Genomic DNA, 19,789 nt, shown 5'->3' with positions numbered 1-19,789 from the left:
TGCAGGCTGCTGGTGCTGACCTGTCTGTTTGCTGTCCCCTAGGTTTTGTCCTACCACATTCCTTTCCTCGTGAGCTCCATTGAGGACTTCAAGGACCACATTCCAAGGGAGACTGACATGAAGGTAGCGCCTGTGTGGTTTATAGTGCGAGGCTCAAGTTACCTGGGAGATCTGAGGCATGCGGGGGTGGGGTATGGAAAATTAATAACAAAATTTAAAATGTAGCAGATTTGAAAATAGCATGCATGCCTGTGTGATTGCTTCACTAAGCTCTCGGCACCAAAAACTCCCTAAGCATTTTGAAAGTCAGTCTTCTTTGATCAACTAAAAGGACATAAAATTTGTTTTAAAATTGATCATTTTTTCCCCCTTAATATGACAGCTTTTTCTTGCATGGTCATAAAGCAGAAAGATGAGTTGTTTTAAATTCAGTCCTAGTCAGTTTTAAAAGTGGGTAATTACTAAGAACCACTTCTAGATTCCCCAGTGTTAAAAGATTTTTTTTCTTAGTGTGGTTCAGTGGTTTTGAGTTGTGACGTCAGTTTTCAGTCAGGTTCAGAATATTTTTATCATCCCCAAAGAGCATCTGTACCCATAGCGGGCACTCCCCCCCCCCCCCCGCCATCCTAGATGGCTATGTTGCTGACTGCAGACTGCCTATTTTGAGTATGCTGTAAATTGTACAGAAGATATTCTTGACTCAGACTTCCTTAACATAGCATGTTTTCATGTTACAGCATGTGTTAGCACTCTGTTTCAGTGTTGCATTGTATTAATATGCCATAGTTTGTTTATTTGGCCATCATTGGAGATAGGGGTTGCTTTTACTTCTTTGATGTTGTAAATAATGCTACTTTGTTTATCTACATTGATGTTTTTGTTCTCTTGTATAAGGAATGGGATTGCCGGGTTCTGTAGAAATTGTGTTTAGTTTTGAGGAAGCACCAAACCGGCACCATGTTTTATATTACTATCTACACTCAATGAAGGTGCCAGGGTTTTCTATATGCAATCCTTGTCTTCGTAATTAGAGCCGTTTAGTTGGTGCACAGTGATGTCACATTTTTGGTTTGCATTTCCTTCATTTAAGAGGATGCCACACATCTGTTGATGTGTGTATGGCTTCTTTAGAGAATGATTTATTTGGATCCTCAGCCCGGCTTTAGACCATGTTGTCATCTGTATGTGCTGAGTTGGCCCTCTCTTTCCACCTTTGCCTGGCACTAGTGGTTGGTCTCCAGTTGCCAGGCTTATGCAAGTGCCTCTTTCTGCTGAGTCACCACTGGCCCACGTCATTGTCCTCTGTAGATTCACTATCTGCACATTCCCCCCACCCCAACCCTTTGCAGTTGCTTGATGGTATCCAAGAATCACGAGCGCTTTAATTTCAGTGTAGTATAGTTTATCTGTTTTTTCTTTTGTTTGTAGTTTTACAATCAAATTAGACAGTGTCTTGTCTTGACAAAGGCCATCAACAGTTATGTGTGTATTTTCTCCCAAAATTTTAGCTTTTATGCTATGTCCTTGATGCATTTTGAATTTATGTTTGTGTGTGGTGAGGAGTGTGTGTGTCTCTGGAATTTAGTGCGTGGTTGTTTCCATCTGTCTAAGGTTTATTAACTGTAATATCAAAGATAACGAATTATGTACTCAGTTTTTAACTAAACTATCAGCCTATCGTGAATAATTGGGATCTGTGCATGTATGATGTAGAAAATTACTTAATAGAAATTGCTTTATCAGATTTTTAAAGTAGTGTTTTTTAAATTTTTCTGTAATTGATTAAGCATTAAATCCCTAAAGTTTTCCATCAAATAACTGTGGACTTAAGCATAGATTCAGTATTGTTAGTTCGCTTTTGTTTGTTCTTTCACCTCTCGGCTTTTACTATAGCCCAGGATGTTTGGGAACTCATTTTGTACCCAGACTGGCCTTGAACCCTCAAGTGCTGATAGCACAGGTGTGAGCCACTACAACTGGCTTCATTTATTCGTTTCTTTTGACTTACTATTTTACACTCATGTTTCCAAGACGAATAGTAACTTTAGAATGATTCTGTGGAACTTGCCACAGAGGGGCTACAAATTTTGTTTGTACAGTGGGAAGCTATAAGGAACAGTGTTAGATCTTTGTCCAGTGTGGGTTACCTACCCTGCCATCCCTAAAGTTCAGCCAAGTTGCTAAAATCCTCTAATATATTTGTAGGCAGACTGATTTAAACCATAAATGCTTTCTTGTTAAAGTGAACTTTCTCAGATATTAAAATCATTTGTTAAAATGATGATTTCTTTGTAACTCTTGTATTTCGTCAGGTTGCAATGAATGTGTATGAGTTATCATCAGCTGCTGGATTACCGTGTGAGATTGATCCTGCCTTAGTCGTAGCTCTTTCCTCACAAAAATCAGGTAAAATTCACTAGCAGATGCATAGTGTTCCTGTTAAAATTGCAGGGCAGCCTAGGTGTGCATGTGATACTGATTTTTGCATTTGTATTAAGTTTAATTTTTTTTTTAAGTTGGAAGATACCAAGATAGAAAAGACAAACGCCTTGTTTTCTGAGTTTTCTGTAGCATTTCATATATACTGTCTGAGCCATACTACCAGGTGAGGCTGTAAAGTCATTTCGTCAGTGCCAAGGAACAACACCAGTTCAACTTTAATGAACTCGGGAGGAGGAAGAACTGTGAACTATAGACTGAGATGGAAGGACCAGTAGAGTCAGAAAGAAATCAACAAAAGCTGGGAGAAAGCTCCTCAGAAGGTGGAGAGGGAGCCATCAGCTGTGCAGCGTGGGTGAGCGTCAGTGCAGCTCCAGTGCAACAGCTCGCAGATGAGCAGGACAGAGGGGTTGCAGACACTAAGTGTGAGACAGCTCTGTCGGGAACGAGGACATAAAGTTACAATAGCTAGAGGCATCGGGAATCACAGGTAGGCCCTGCACATTCTACGCCTAAGCTGTGCCCCAGGTTATGAAAAGGACTTTCTGAGATGGAGAAGTTGAGAACATTTGTATGCTGGTGGAAAGACTGCCCTTAGGATACCCAGGAAATTGGTAACTAGAAAATGGTGTCCCGTTTTAATTATAATACATATGTACCGTAAAAAAGGTAGATACATAACCCTGACCATTTAGAAATTTTAAGGCCAGTTCTTTGAAACATAGTATAAACTGTTCCACATAATTCCTTGTCTGTCTACAGTGTAAGTAGGGTCCGTTTTGTTTGTATTGGAATGTCCTTCTCTACTATTGATTTTATTTTATTTTTAATTTTTTAACTTATTTTATGTGTGCAAGTGTTTTGTCTACACTTGTGTTTCTGCACGAGTTGCATGCCTGGTGCCCAAGGAGTGAAGAAGAGGGCATGAGCCCTTCTAACTGGAGTTCCAGATGACTGTGAGCAGCCGTGTGGGTGCTGGGAACTGAGCCCAAGCTCTGCAAGAGCAGAAGTGCTCTTAGCCACTGAGCCTTTTCCAGCCCCCTTTACAGTTCTTTTGAGCCAAAGTATAGTCTTTGCGTTTATTAGTTTTCATATTAGTTACACTTTGTTTTCATCACTCAAATAATATATTATTGCTTTTTTATGATCAACCAAAATTTTAAAATAGGTGGTTCTTTTCCTATGATCAATCCATAGTTATATAAAATTGCAAACTGAAAGGTACCTAGAAGAAGTTCCCAGGTATCAGGTAAGAAATCAAGGCAATACAGAACAATTTAAATGCCATAAATATTTTTGTAAAGGTTATAATATTTTAGAAAATATTATAGAAAAGATCTTATAGCTATAGCGTGTGCTAGATATTCTCATTCATACCTGGTTTCTTTTGTTTTCTAGAATGGAGAAATAGGTAATGCTATCCCCTTTTCAGTATTGGTACCCTTTAAGCAGTATTTAAAATGATATTCATAGCTGTCTTAGGGAAAGAAAGGGATTTTTTTCTTTCAGTGAATTTTCAGATTATGAGATATAAAAAATTTATAAATAGCAATATATATGGTGCTCTCATAATTTTTCATCAGTTTTCACTTAGTAAATATAGATTAAAAATTTTGTTGCCTTTTTTCTAGGTTAGATTATTAATTTTAAATAATGTTGAAGAAAAGCTTGATTTTTTTTTTTTTTATTCATTTTTTTCTTTAGAGAACATTAGTCCAGAAGAAGAATATAAGATTGCTTGCCTCCTGATGGTCTTTGTAGCAGTCTCCTTGCCTACACTGGCCAGTAATGTGATGTCGCAGTACAGCCCTGCTATAGAAGGTACCTCTTACACGTGTGCCGACACTGACCTCCTTGCTTTTAATGTCGGATAGGCTTTTTGCTTTGAGTAATTTGTGTTCTTTTCTGATAAGATATAGATTAAGTTCTGCCAAATAATAGCTTTGCAATGGCATCTGTTTCTTTTTTGAAGCTGTAGTTCTCTGAAATATGAAAGGTATAAGTCAGCTCGAAAGTACAGCAGAGGATGGGTACATGCTCTAGAGAGACGTCATGCTCTAAGCAGCTTAGCCTTTTCGAGAGTGTTTGCCTGCTAATGAAATACTGACCTGATCATTACTTGTATTTGCTGTGATATTAAACACTCAGCTCGTAGCAGGAAAAGAGTGACTCACGTTGCACCCTAACTCTTAGTTATACTGCTGTTTGTGTAGCCTGCGAGTCAATGTGTCACAAACTGCACACCACTGTTTGTACTTTCTCAGGGCACTGCAACAATATACATTGTTTGGCCAAAGCCATCAACCAGATCGCTGCAGCTTTGTTTACAATCCACAAGGGAAGTATTGAAGACCGACTTAAAGAATTCCTGGCGGTATGTCTATTCAAATATCAGAACTCGTGACTTTTTTTTCTTTTTTTTCTTTTTTTTTTTTTTTTGGTTTTTCGAGACAGGGTTTCTCTGTAGCTTTGGTGCCTGTCCTGGAACTAGCTCTTGTAGACCAGGCTGGTCTCGAACTCACAGAGATCCGCCTGCCTCTGCCTCCCGAGTGCTGGGATTAAAGGTGTGCGCCACCATCGCCCGGCTGAACCCGTGACATTTTACAAGCTTTAACATTTCATTTAATGTTTTCCGTTGATGTTTTTGTTCTCAGTTTATTAACATACAAACCTCACTTACATTTTAATGTTTTGCTTTTGGAGGAGAACAGGTTACGTCAAGTTTATCGTTGTTTTCCCCTCGGCTTAAATGTCTCCTTCCTGCCCTATGGCCTTTGCTTAAACTGATGTTTGGAGAAGAGTTTTCTTCACTTTTGAAAGGTTTTTTTTCTTTTAAAGAAAAATGGAAGCAAAGAGAGATAATGTGTCCTTTAAAAGATAGAATTTATTCATTTCTGTTTAGTTAAAGATCACAAAAGGGGGCAAACTCCACAATAGAAACACTGCTTGAGAGCTGTGATGGATAGAAAGCCTGCACCTTAACTAACGGGTGGGCAGCCGGGCTAAAGGATGAGGACCTCTACGAAACACCAGGGCCTGAGAAGTGGTCCATTAGTTAAGATTATTTGCTTCCCAGTTCCCAGGCCTACATTGTGTAGTCCACAACCTTCTGTAACTCCAGTTCCAGGGGGTCTGAAATTCTGGCCAGCTTGGCCCTGGCACATACATGGCATATTCAGGCACTCACATGGAAAAGAAAAACAGTAGCAAAAGGCGTTTTTTCTTATTTCCACTTACTTGAAGAAATGCCGTTAATGAGTACAAACTCAGAAAAAAAAATATGACTTACGGGGCTGGAGAGATGGGCCAGTGGTTAAGGATGCTTATTGCTCTTTCAGAGGAACCCGGTTCAGTTCCTAATACCCACATCAGACTTTATAACTGCCTCCTATTCCGGTCTTCAGATCTGGTGCCCACTTATACACAGACTCACACAGATATATACACACACACACACACACACATAAACAAAAATAAATAAAATCATAAAAATGTGACTTGCTACCAAAAGAGAGTAATGTTAAATCTGTCGGTCAGACAGGGTTTAATATGGTTTTTTTCTCAACATATCTTTTTCTCAACATCTTTTTCATACTTTGCTTAAAGAAAAGAGATGAAGCAAGGAACTCTAGAATATTTGAGTTTTTCTTTGGTGGAAATCCTGTTAGCTATTAAATTTTAAATATATATATATATATATATGTAATCTACAGCAGTAACTTAAGGAGAAAACTAAAGTTTGAAATTAGTACTACAATTCAGTTGTTTTTCTTTTATTTGATGTATTTTGTTTTGGGTTTAATGTCCTTCCTTGCAATTACTATGTATTAAAATTTCCCTCTTATTAATAAGACATGCATTCAAAGTCTCCCACCACAAGAGGGTACCTGAAGCCAGGGATAGGACTGAACCACATACATATGTGTACACTAATTAGACACAGTAAACTATTAACACATAATAAATTACTAGTGGACATGATAGAAGACGTTTAGGGGAGTGTGTTGTACTGTGTTCACCCTGTGGTACTGGCGTGGCAGGAGAGTGAGGCAGGACCCTCTCTGGAGGACGCTGATCATCAGGCCCTGAGAGCGTCGTGACCTGCTACCAAGGAGAGTAGTGCTAAGGCTAGCATCAGACATAGCTAGGTGTAGTTTTGGACATTAGTAGCAGATTACGTTGATAGTTGGAGATTCTTTAACAGAAGCCTTTTGGAGGACTATTGTAATCAGCAGTTGCTGTATTTTTAACACATGAAAGCATTGATGAAAGGTTATAATCCTTCAGTGGCTGTTGTTAACTTCTGTGCTCTCTTCTACCCAGAGACTTTACTCTGTTAATCTTGTCTTTCCGAGCCTGTGCAGTGGGAAACACTTCGGCATATTTCAGTAACTCCAGCTTGTTGGTTCTGCTCTAGGTTCCTTTTCATCTTCCGTGTTGTCTGTAGAAGACTCAGGTTATCACGGGTCCTCATGTAGTGACCCCTCCCTGTGCACTTAAGTGTGTTCCTCATCCAGTGTTTTAGCTGGTTCTTGTTTCTCTCTATTTTTCCGTCTGTCTTCGGAAAGCCTTTAAAGTAGCTCACCTGTCACTGTACCCATGAGTCCCTCACATCATTTCTAGTCTTTACTGAGCTATTGCAGGGGTGATGGATGTTGGTGCGTCCATAACAGCAAATTGTTTTTGGTACTGCATTGTATCCAGGTTAGGGTTTGTTTCATTTGCTGGTTGGTTACAGTCAAATACCAGGGAGGCAGATTTAGCCTTAATAAACTAAATAATACTCTAGTCAGATTGGATCACTTAGCATTACATTTTCCTTCCTTCCTTTCCTTCATCATCATCGTCATCATCGTTGAGTTTTTTTTGACACAGGGTCTCTCTATGTAGTCCTGGCTGTTCTGGAACTCATAGAGATCAACCTGCCTCCAGAGTGCTGAGATTAAAGATGTTTGCCACCTTGCCTGGCCCAGCATTACATTTTTTTTTTCTTTTTGCAGAAGTTCAGGATGGTCGGATATTGTCTCTTAGTTGTAGACCTTTTAATTCAAACACTTTTTCCAACATTTTTTCCTAGTCCTGGTATGTGTGTAAACAATATGAGTTGCCTGCACCCTGGTTACATTTTTATACCTGAGGTCCTTGTGTCCACCATTCTGTGCTGTGGCATACACCATAGCTGTGACCGTCAGTTTGACATGTGGCAACAACACTACAACACATGCCCCTCTGCAGATAAAGTCGCTTTTTCTGGAGATTTCAGAGTCAGGCAGACACTTTCTTCCTGTAAGGGTTTCTGCATTTCCATGGGGCGGAGGGACTTACTGCTCCTGTCCTCCATGGCTGTACAGTCGCAAGCAGTGCTGCTGGGTGTGGGCACCGTTACATAGCAAGGGTCCCTTGAACACACGAACTGCATGACCATGTCATTCAGCCAAGTAACCGATGACCAAGTGACTAATAAGCAGGTGCACACTTAGTGTGGCTGTGCTGGGCAGAGGGACCAGAGTAAGACAAGATTCCACAACTTAGAATGGCATGTAATTTAAATTTAGGAACTGATTGTTGGAAATTAGAAAATTCTGGAATTTTCTGTCTTGTTTTCCAGCTGTAATTAGAAAAAGCATCAAAAGCAAAACCATTTGTAAAAGGATGGGCTCCCGCATAGTTATTATAGATACCGGGAAGGGAGAAAACAGTTTGGATCATCTTAGGAGACACACTTGAGGAAAATGTCAGTTTTAATGAATATTTGATTATATGTATATCTTAATTGTTGATGGATGTAAGGTCTCTAGCTCATCATACATTATATGTTGAGTAACTCAAGCTTGTTGGAGCGCAAACCGTACTGAGAACGAACAAATAAGGGAGCTGTGTTGTATTGCCAACCTCACTGACTCCACGTATGTACTCTAAAGCTCGCGTCCTCCAGTCTCCTGAAAATCGGCCAAGAGACAGACAAGACCACAACAAGAAACAGAGAATCCGTTTATTTGCTTCTGGATATGGTACGTCTGTTTCAACTTCATTGCCCTTTACTAAAAGAAAGGAAGATCCAGTCCTTAACAGCTCTTCTTGGCAAGTGAAAGTTGTGTTGTTTTGTTTTTCTTTTGCAATTTTTGATTTTTCTCCATTTCCTGTGTTCACTCCATTCAAACCATGCACTATAAAGAATCCTGCAAAGACTGGCACCACTCCCATCTAGCTGTCGGGCGATAATAGAAAGTAAGACTCCTTGAGGATGTGCGCAGATGTTGTACTTTCCTGATATATCAAGTTCAGTTCTCTGAGCTTCCCCGTGGCTGTGTCTATGGATCTGCCCGAGGCTCTTCTCAGAGTAGTTTCCTTAGCCATGGAGAATCAGCAGAGCTCAGAGCTCCATTGTTTTCCCCAGATGATCTTTCCAATCACCTACATAGTAGTCTTTTTTTTTTCCTTTTGAGTTCTAGAGTTTACTGCATGCATTTAATTATAGCTGACTTTTTTTTCACTTTCTAGCTTGGTTTTTATTTAGCTCTTTAATGTGCCATTACATTTTAAATATTTTTGTGGTCGTCTTTATGTTTAGAGTATTGCTGAAGATTTATGTTCCATGCGTTCCTATTGATTAATTGATAAACTTGAAAACTACATTAACAGTATTTTGGTAGAATTCACTGTGGCACATTTGTATTTTAGATCTTGAAATAGAATAGTTGATATCTGTTTCTAATGAGAAGAATATAGGGTTGTTGTTTACTACTCACGTTGAGTGAGTAACTTGACTTCTGACATGTTTTCTTACTTTTCCAGATTGTACAGGAATCACCATTCCTAACAATGGATCTCTTGGAATCTTGTTTTCCTTATGTGTTGCTGAGAAACGCGTACCATGCTGTCTACAAACAAAGTGTTACATCTTCTGCATAGAATATTCACGCAAGACAAGCACGCGGTTTTGTTGCCTTGTTTATCTGTAAACTGTGGAGCTGTTTTACCTTAAAGCCTGAAAACACTTTTGTGGATCAATTTCTTCATGCCGTTGTGTTTTCTGATCATTGGCTTCCTAATATGGTGTAATACGGTATACTTGGTTGATTTAGTTGCACATTCTCAAAACTCAGTGAAATTCTATGATTTTAGAGTATCCTTTGTTTGAAATACCATAACATTATGTTTTTGATAACTGATAATGAAAAAAACTTGCTTGTTTATTTCTGAAAATGAATTGTATTTAGTGATTATTTTAGATAGTGATACGATAGCACTCATCTGTGTGTAAATTATTTCCTAGAGGGAGAGTTCTGATCTGTACCTATGGTTCTCGCAGAGATCAAGAGTGGATGTGCATTTGTGTGATGCTTACGAAGACATTTCCACTTTATTTTGAACATTTGCCAAACTAAATACTCTAACATTGTTTAACCTTAGAAATGTTAGAACCTGAGCATTGGAAGCAGATTGAGTCTCTCAAACAGCAGCATATGCTGTTGCTGTAGAAAGCCTACTGATGATCTCATCCCATGCTGCCCGACTGGCGTCAGCACTACCGCGTACCTGCTGTATAATAAACAACAAGACACTTGTCAGCCGTTGATACAGGTGTTAGTCCCAAACCACTTTTTATATGTTTTAAATTTTGAAATTCAAGTGTATCTGCCATAACATAAATAAACACTAGACTGTATCATATTTTGAATTATTTCCTTAAGATCTTTGGAAATTTATTCAAGAATATGAATTTTTTAGTTTAAACTTTGTTTAAAGTAAACATAGATTTAGGGATATCTTATGATAGCAGATCCATTATTACAAAATTTGTTTAAATGTTTTAGAAAATATTCCACTGGGGAAAAAACCTGAAATTAGGAAGTAAGACTACATGACCTTGTTTTAAATATAAGAACTAAAAGACAGCATGTCTGTGCGTGCATGCGTGTGTCATTGGCTTGCTGATTTTATCAATAATCAAATGGAGTTGTTGAAGAATATGGAAAAATGGAGAGACTATAGAGCTAATGTGTGCTGCTGAGGACTGCGTCAGCCCTGGGTGGAGGCTCACAGAGCCTCTCTGCTTTGTGGTTGACGGGCAGAAGGGTATGGTGTAGGACAGCCTCTTCAGCTCTGCCTGAAGACGAGAGTTGTTCACAGCTGTTATATACTCTGGTGACATTACTTCCAAACTCACTTTTAAGACACTCAGACAAGGTACTTTGTAATTGCTTTCAACTCACGCTAAGGTCACCACCAAACTGTTAAGATTTCTTTTTATAAGCTGGGCAATGGTGGCACATGCCTTTGATCCCAGCATTCGGGAGGTAGAGACAGGCCTCAAACTCTGAGTTTGAGACCAGGCTGGTCTACAAAGTGAGTTCCAAGACAGTTCAAGCTACAGAGAAACTCTGTCTTAAAAAAGAAAAAAAAGATTCTTTTTAATCCCTTAGTGACTAACCAGTAAACTCATTTCTCCTTCAATATGGTTTGGTATTTGTCCATGGTGATATAACCTTATTGAGGTACTCTCATAAACTATATGCTCCTCGATATTTTCAGATATCACAATATTACTCCTTTTCTAAATTCCTTGTATTTAGAAAAAACAGGAAGTTGCTGTTTTCTTATGCATTTACTGCATCATACAATAACTTGAAAAATAATATCTGTAAACTTTGGAATAGGCCGTGTTCCCCAAGCTTCACATGTTGAAATGTAATCTCCAGTGTAACGATGCGGTGGCCTGCGGGGTGGACGATGCACTGAGGGAGGAGTCCCTTGTGCCTGCCACCATGTGAGGACACGGGAAGCACCATCTGAGCCAGCAGGCAGGCCGTGAAGACGCCAGGTCTGCCAGCACATTAATCTGGAGATTCCCTAATAGCCACCCAGTCGGAGGCATCTAGTTAAAGCAGCCCGAACAGACTGACGTCCTGGTTCTGGGGGTGTTAACTGTGAAGCAGTGTAACTGGCTTCAGAATGAAAATACTGCTTCTGAATTTGCAGTTATATGTCATTGTTTAGTGGTGTGCACAGCACTTACAGAAAAACTATAACAAGTATCACATAAATGCTTGTATTCTAAAGACATAAAGGGGGAGTTCAAGTTACAGCTAAGATGAGTATATTTACTTAAAAGGACATTGAATTGTTAATAAATGAGAATACCAGACTAGAGAGGGAGAGGCAACAGGATTAAGAGTTCAGGCCAGATGAGAACTGCTTCATCGCAGCTTTATTCCTAGCACCCAGAACCTGGAAACAACCTAGGTGCCCCCCCAACCAAAGAATGGATAAAGGACATGTGACACATGTACACAATGACATCGTGGATTGGAAGACAAATGAATAGAACTAGAGGAATCCTGAGTGAGGTGACCCAGACCCAGAAAGACAAGCATAATATGTTCTTACTCATAAGCGGGTATTAGCTGTAACAGATAACTGTGCTCCAGTCACAGAGACTAGGTAACAAGGTGGGCTCATGGGGGATGCCTGGATATCCCTGGGAAGGGGAAATGGATCTTGTGAGTAGACTGGGTTGGGGTGGGTGGGAGGGGAGAATACTGAAAGGCGGCTGGAAAGGTCAGAACGGATGCACTGGGAACTCCAGGAATCTACAAGGACGCCTGGCAATCGTGGATATGTAGCCTGAACGGGCCATCTCTGACCAGGCAAGACTCAGCAGAGGAATTAGGGCACCACACAAACTTTGACCTACAGTCTCTCCTGCCTATGGGATGTGCTGGGTTAAAAGTGGCACAAAGATTGGGATTTGCCAACCAATGACTGGGACTCATGCCATGAGAGAACCTGCCCCTGCCACTGCCCGGAGCGCCTGAACCCAGATGTTGGATGACCCAGAGACCTAGGATAGAACCAAACGTTACTGGAGAAAAAAGTCAACGTAATGATTTTCTAATGATAATCTGCTATACTCATAATTGGTGACTACCCCAATAGTCATCAGAGAGCCTTCATCCAGTAACTGATGGAAACAGATGCAGAGACCACAGCCAAGCATTTGCTGAGCTCAGGGCATCCTGAAGAGAGGGAGGAAGGATTGTATGAGCCAGGATGTCACACTGGCTTGCCTTGTCCAGCTTTAATACAAGGGGAGGAGCTTAGTCCTACCACAACTTGGATATGCCATGTTTTGTTTATACCCATGGGAGTCCTGCCCCTTTCTGAACAGAAACAGGAGTGGGTTTGAGGGATGTGGTGAGAAGAGGGGGGAAATTGTGGTCGGGATGTAAAATAAGTAGAAAAGAAGGGAAAAAAAAGCTAGTTTACAGATCATAACCTACATGATGACTTGTTGGTACACATATGGATGTCATAAAGCATGGGGAAGTGGACACTTAGTTACTTATTAACCTTGCAGAGGCTAACACTAAGGAGCAGAGAATTCACTACTTCCCAGGTCAGAGCTATCATTTCATCCCTAATTTTTTTTACCTACAGTCCCAGTGTACAAGGATCTGTTGTGCTACCTGATGCAAGGTCCAGCCGGAAGAACTTGGGATGGCAAAACAAGGAAAAATTTAGCCTTGGCTGATGCTCCTGATGGTCCGTGCGAACACTACTGACTGAGGCAGTAATGAGAGTAATTTATTGAGTGCATCACCTTGTGCTGTTTGTGTGATGTAACCTGGGTATCATTTAGTTGTCAGTCCTGTGTGATGGTGAGCCGGTTCCCTGGAGCTCAGAAAGGAGACTTGTGTCAGCACTGCAAGGAGCAGGAGTGAAAATGCAAACCTAGTCCAGGAGTTGCAATTTTTGCCTCCTGGATTATTCACATATGAATGCGGAGTTTTCCACTCAACAACGTGGAAATTTTTGTACTCACTAAAATACAAGGCATAGAAAGCAACGCTTAAGTTCTTACACCACTCAGGCACTTTCTTGTCCAAGCTTCTTCATCCCAAACTTCCCCACTTGTCATAAATGAGAGAAACTGTCTCTCAAATAGGTCTCCTGCGGAGAAGCAATAGAAGTATTAAAATCTGCGTTAAAGGGCATGAGTGTTGCCATTCTAGCCCACATTTTTAATATTGTACCATGCTCTCTTTCAAGTACTAAAGCAGTTTCCTTGATTGGCTGGGCGTGGGTACTCTGCCCACTCCTTGGTCCTTACTGATCCTAATTTTGTTATTTGCATCTGTCACCTCTGTTGGCCTCAACTTTGTGTGTTGAATCAGACTCCTTTGTGCCTCTGTTTCCATGTTAGAGTTCGAATCTGAAATGCTTCCCATACCATGCAATCAAGCTGGCACCAAGCCAGCAAACGGGTTTTGAGAAGTCCGTGGATCCTGATGGGTCAGCCTTGGTTCTCTTCTGCATTGCTGTGTCAAGTCCCCTGATAAAAGTAACTTAAGGAGTTAAAGGTGGGTTTCCAGTCACAGTTTGGGGGTACAGTCCATCATGGAGAGAAGTCATGGCAGCTGGGGTGTGAGGCAGCTGGTCACTTTGTATCCTCAGAAAGCAGAGTGACAGCCGACGCTCAGTTCCCTTGCTCGTTTTTATGCAGTTTGGGAACCCAACCCATGGAACTGGTCCCACCATCACTTAGGATGGAGCCTCCCACCTCAGTTCCCCCAGCTACTCCCGACTACAGCCCAAGCAGCTGGGCACACCTCTGAGGGGATTTTCTTGATTGGAAGATTTGTGGTCTGGACCACACCTGGCGGCAGCTCACATAAAAGAACAGGCAGGCAGGAAGTTTTTGCTTTTTGCCTGCTTGCCCTCACTCTGACTAGTTCAAATACCCTGCTGCTGAGGCATTCCTTCTCTTTATTAGAACCTATTTCTAATATATTGTGATATAGACTGAAGACCAGCAGAGACATCAGCCTCCGGGACTTTACTCTCCAGAGATAGCTGTTGTTGGACTATCTGGACCACAGCCTGTAAGCCGCTTTAATAAGTCTAAATACATAAATATATATATATATGTCCATCTATATAAATGTATTTGAATATAAATTTATATTTATTTTATCATTTTTTCTAGAGAACCCTAATACACCAGCCAATCTAGAAACTCCCAAACATGCCTAGAGGCATGAGCCACAAACTTAAGAGTCATGGTGATTCTAAGTTCAGTCAATTTGGCAGTCAAGATAAAACCATCACAGGCTCTGGCTTAGTCAGCAGCAGATTAATCCATATGGGTTTGAAATATGACAATTCCTGGGAAGTGGTAGAAACCGGAGGTGGGGACTACTTGGAAGGAGAAGGTCAGTGGAGACAGTCCCGTCCTACCTGCTGTTGCTGCTTCCTGCCTGCCATGGATGGAGAGGCTCTGTTCCCCCATGCCTCTTCACCATGATGCTCCATCTCGTCACAAACCAGGAACAGACAACTGAGATTGCACCAACGTGTATTTCCTCCTCTAAATCATCTCAGGTGTCTGTCATAACAACATAGGTACTATGCCACGTATTATTGATATTAATATACCTCTTAATTTTTTTAAAAAAATGTATTTACCTTTTGTGTGTAGTAATGCTATATCTGTATGTCTGGTGCTCCAAGAAGCTGGAAGATGGTGTCAGAACTGGAAGGACAGATGGTTGTGAGCAACCACATGGATGCTGGGAATTGAACCCGGGTCTTCTGGAAGAGCAGCCAGTTCTCCAGCCCAGATGATTTGCTTTTGCTTCTTCAGAAATTGTCTTCAGGTTATCTTTCTTTTAGCAGTATTATATCATGAGGATGTGACATGTTCAGGAGTGGCTAGAATCTGAAAATCTCACATTTTAAGTGAAAAAGAATGGTTTCCTTCATTTTAACATATAAACAAGGCTAAAATTAATCTTAAGATTATGCTGTGGCATATCTACATAATAATGTGTATTCTCCATGTAATATGTGTAAGATGTCATTGTGACACTCAGTGGTGACAGCTGTTCCTTGGCAGCCCCCCCCCCCTCTTTTCTGCTGTTCCCTGACCATACAATGGAATGCTCTCTTACATTCTGACCTAAACTCCTGTTCATGTTCTAGGTATTGAGTTTAAGTATCAGTATCCCCGCTCCTTAACACACCATTGTCTGCTTCTTCTCAACCTTGTGGATGCCTTTATAATAGAACCCACTGAATCATAATATGGCCGTCTCATTCTCAGAGTGTCTTGAGGTTAGGGTCTGTTGTTTATTTCATCTTTCTGTGTGGTCTGGTCTCCAGCCCTGTATAGCTCAGAAAGTGTGTGGAAAGGTGGAGAAGGGTGGTGGCCAGGCAGAAGCCGCACATCTCCTTCGCTGGAGCTGCCCGTTGCTTCACTTCATGTGGGGAACAGTGATTGTATTTTTCTTGGTTCTAGTGTTGTTGTTGAGCCTGCTGAGTTATGGGGAATTAGAGGATTTCCAGTACCCGGAATATGGATACCTTCATGGTGACAGAGAGAAGGGTCTTCTGCTATTTCATACAGCAAGATAATTCACTTGCCTGGGAAGTTTGAGAAAGAGGCAAAGTAGCATCGGTGGGATATCAAAAATATTTTCCTTGTTGGAGAAAAAAGTTAATTTGGAAATATAAATAAAATATTGAAGAACAAAGAGGAATCACAAAGCAACCCTGGCAGTTACTGTCCATGAATAAATGATATTTCCATCCTAGTGACTCATCTCGAGCTGGAGTCAGTACTAGGGCTAGTACAATGCTGGGGCTTTGTGGCCCTTAACTGTAATCCTACCCTTTTGCTGCAATTCCTCCTGCACCAGGCTGGCTTGGTGATCTGATGTTGCCAAGCGCCAGGGATTAATAAGCCTTGACATTTTATACACCAGCTTTGCTCAAGATTGCACCGGCCCTTTCTTTGGCAGCTGATCACACAAGGAGAACCGGAGAGGTTCATAGGCTCTCGGGACAGCAGAACAACCTTGGAGAATGAATGTCCTCGCGGCTGCAGGTCACAGCACCAAGAGTGACTAGAGACGGCGGCTGATGGCCTCTGGACCCCGGAGTGAGCTCTGCTGTATCTGTTGTGGATCTAGATGCTGCTAACAAGGAAATTGTGCCACGCCCTATTCTGAAGTATTAAAAAAAGCAATAAAATAAAAATTTAAATGTGGAATGGCTTCCAGTATGCTTATAGCAGACAACTATTTATATAGCAGAACTTGATATTTAAACAATTGTGATTCTTTTTTATATACAATAACTGTTACTCATTGACAACAGCTTATGCTGGAGAGAATATGGGATAAACAGAACACTCCTCCACTGCTGGTGGGAGGGAAAACTTGTGCAGCCACTTTGGAAATCAGTATGGCAGTTTCTCAGAAACTTAGGAATCTATCTACCTAAGACCCAGCAATACCACTCTTGGGCATATACTTGAAGGATGCTCAACCACACCACAGGGACACTTGCTCAACTATGCTCATAGCAGCATAAATCATAATAGCCAAAACCTGGAAAACAACCTAGACGCCCTCAACCAAAGAATTGGTAAGGAAAATATTGTACATTTACACATGGAGTTTTACAAAACTATATAAAACAATGGTATCAGAAAATTTGCAGGCAAATGGATAGAACCAGAAAAAAGAAATCATCCTGAGTGAGGTAACCCAGATCCAGAAAGACAAACACAGTATGTACTCACTCCTAAGTGGATACTAGACATAAAGCAAAGAATAACCAGGCTACAATCCACAGCCCCAGAGAAGCTAGGTAAACAAGGGGACCCTAAGAGGGATGCATGGATTTCCCTGGAAGGAGAAATAGATGAGGTCTCCTGGGTAAACGGGGTGGGAGGACAGCAGAGGAGAGGGGATGGGGGATGAGAAAATGGGGATCAAGAGTTCGGGGAGGGACTGAGTAGGAGAGCGGTGAGAGGGAGATCTTGATAGAGGGGCCATTAGGGGGTTAGGGAGAAACCGGGTCATTTTGTCAGTTGTGACCTAGCATTCAAGTCGAATCTTTGCTATGACTAAGAGCAAAATGCTTGCAATTGTGGACTCTTCTGAGCAGGAAAAGGACGTATTTCCTATTATTTCCCTGTCACAGAGCATGGCTGAGCCTGTAGAATATTGTATTTTCTCATTTTCTGCTGAGAAAGGAGCCATTCTTGAACATGTAACTTAGTACCTCAAAATTATAAGGTGCTGAAAGATGCCCCGGCCTTTCAAGGACATGAGTCCACGCACGGTGGAAACTCTTTGATCCCTGCTGACTTCTTAACTAAAAGGTTTGAAGAAATCTTTTGGCACAGGCAGAAGCGGAACTGTGATGGCTGTTTATAGTAGGTGGATTTTATCATTGGATCGGAAAGTATTTGTCGAAGCCAATTCTTTAGTGCCCCATGGGCAGTGTGTTGCCCTACGGACATAGTTTCTCACATCGAGAAACTTTTTTAAAGCTAACATCCAAAGATATTTAAAACAAGTCTGCGTTTTCTTTAACAGCCCGGCATCTGCTGAGAAGTGCGGAAGCCTTCTGACTACTGCTTTCTGTTTTGTTTTATCTTTTTCCCCATGACGTAATTGATATCATATCGACTCAGTTGGCCACAAGCTTTTAAGGGCTAAGTCTATTTGCTGGATTGTTTGCACTCCCTGCTCAACTGAGAGACATGGAGTGTCTGTTGTGAAAACATGAATAACACAGACGCTGCTCTCAAGAGGCCTATCACAGTGGGCATCAGTGCAGTGACCGCTCAGTACTGAGCTCATGGAAAAACAGCTGTATTCAATACACTGAGGCGCTTTCTCCTGACATTTTTTTCTGTTTTTTTTTTCTTTTAGGTAATTTTCATCAGTAAGCTCCCCACCAATAAAAACAGGTGCTTTCCAGCCTAATCTTTCAATTAACTGAAACCAGGAGGAGTGGCGTAGGGAGGTTTTGCAAACTAATTTGTAACTCTGCCAGCTCCAAATCATGATGATGGCTCAAAGGGACAGAGTATTGGTTTGTGTGTTCACAGTGGGCGAGTCTGTACTTCGTGTTTTCCTATGGTCAGTGTATAGCAGTATATAAAGAATGCATTAGCTCTGTGGGTTGACAAAATCTTACTTGAGGGCTGTCTCGTGGGTTGACTCCTTTCCCGTGTACTTGATTCTGTACTGCGTAGGGCATGGTGAAAGTCTGATCACCCAAGGATCTATTTTCTGAGCTTCGTTGGATTCTTTGCAAGGTCCACACAGTCAGATGCCATGAGGAACTCCAGATCTAAGTCAGATGCAAGAAGGTAAGAGTTCCAGGAATCATCGCTGTGGCTAGGCAGCTGGTAGGCTTATCCATGGCTCAAGACTACAGAGAACTTCAGCGTAGTATCGGTGGAGCCCATTGGCTGGTAGGAACTGGCAAGCTATGTGGTTCGGTGTCCTCTGGGGTAACAGTGGCATCCTTCCTGGACTTTCTGTGCTTCTGGTAGCCCAGTGTCCCGATCTAGGTTTGTAGCATGTGGCATGCTGGTTAATATTTCATAGAGTTCCTCTTTACTTAACAAAACTGTACTGTTTGTTCTTGGCTTTTAACAGGTAAACACACAAATCAGTAAAGTAGGCTCCCTCTCACACCTGATGCGTGGGAGTCTGGAGCTGGAGCAGCTAGTTGTCTTGCGCTAGTCCTAGTGATTAGCTCGGGTGCTCTGTAAGAGGAGCAGCCCCCGGAGTCAAAATGGTGAGTTTCTGTACAGGCGAACCCAAGTATTTTGGAAGAAAAATGCGTCAGTGGACCCTTTGTTGTGAGTTACACCGCTGCCGTGTAGCGGATGTGTGTGAATGCGGTCCCGTGGAGGAGGTTGGTTACAAGGCCACGGGGACTCCGCACATCCAAACTGCCGTAACCATTTCCCCACGTGCCGCGCAGACCTCCAAGCCTCTGACAAACACTTCTTCCAGAAAACTTTGGATCCCCCTGGATGCAGAAGCTCACTCACTATTCGGCCTCTGGGGGCTGCTGCTCCTACCAGCACACCTGTGTAATCGCCGTGGCTAAAGCAAGACAGCTGTTCAAGCTCCGTGACGGGGACGGAGCTTCTGCGGCTCTCAGCTGAGGATGGGGTGGGTGGCCCAGGTTGGCCCTGATTGGAATTGCTGGGATCCTGACACAGCCTAGAGCGCATTTTAACGCCTACTCGTCGCTGCTTTGGCTTCCACAGCATTCCCACGAGGCCAGGTAGTTGTACAAACTGGTTACAGAAGCAGTCTCCGCGGGAAACTCTCCTTGATGCCGAGCCCAGCAGTTGAATCCCTGACCACGTTTCTCTTCTGGACCGCCTGTGGTTTAACTATGGCTTGGTCCCACACAGCTTTGAGGCTTGGCCCTGGTTTGATGGTGTTGAGGCCTTTAGGAGGGATCTGGGCTTCTCTTAAAGTCTTGAATTCTTGCTCACACATGGCAGACTGTTCATCACAAGAAAGGT

At 41.8% G+C, this 19,789-nt stretch overlaps 1 protein-coding gene across 4 annotated transcripts in view; it reads left to right on the top strand.

The window, feature by feature from the left end:
• Positions 1-10,113, top strand: part of Nckap1 (NCK associated protein 1) — a 75,009-nt gene extending 64,896 nt beyond the window's left edge. For all 4 annotated transcript variants that reach the window (XM_041639872.1, XM_041639871.1, XM_041639870.1 and 1 more), the window contains 6 exons: positions 43-123; positions 2,313-2,406; positions 4,144-4,260; positions 4,704-4,813; positions 8,361-8,450; positions 9,235-10,113. In XM_041639872.1, the coding sequence (XP_041495806.1) occupies positions 43-123; positions 2,313-2,406; positions 4,144-4,260; positions 4,704-4,813; positions 8,361-8,450; positions 9,235-9,351 (609 nt within the window). In that variant the 3' untranslated portion in view covers positions 9,352-10,113. The remainder of the gene's footprint in view (positions 1-42; positions 124-2,312; positions 2,407-4,143; positions 4,261-4,703; positions 4,814-8,360; positions 8,451-9,234) is intronic.
• Positions 10,114-19,789: the final 9,676 nt, after the last annotated feature.

The sequence above is a fragment of the Microtus oregoni genome, unplaced genomic scaffold (assembly GCF_018167655.1).
Source record: "Microtus oregoni isolate MIOR12 unplaced genomic scaffold, Mior012 000060F_ref0000265, whole genome shotgun sequence".
Taxonomy (NCBI): Eukaryota; Metazoa; Chordata; class Mammalia; order Rodentia; family Cricetidae; genus Microtus; species Microtus oregoni.
Note: the sequence above shows the minus strand (reverse complement) of the source record. Positions and strands in the feature narration are given on the sequence as shown.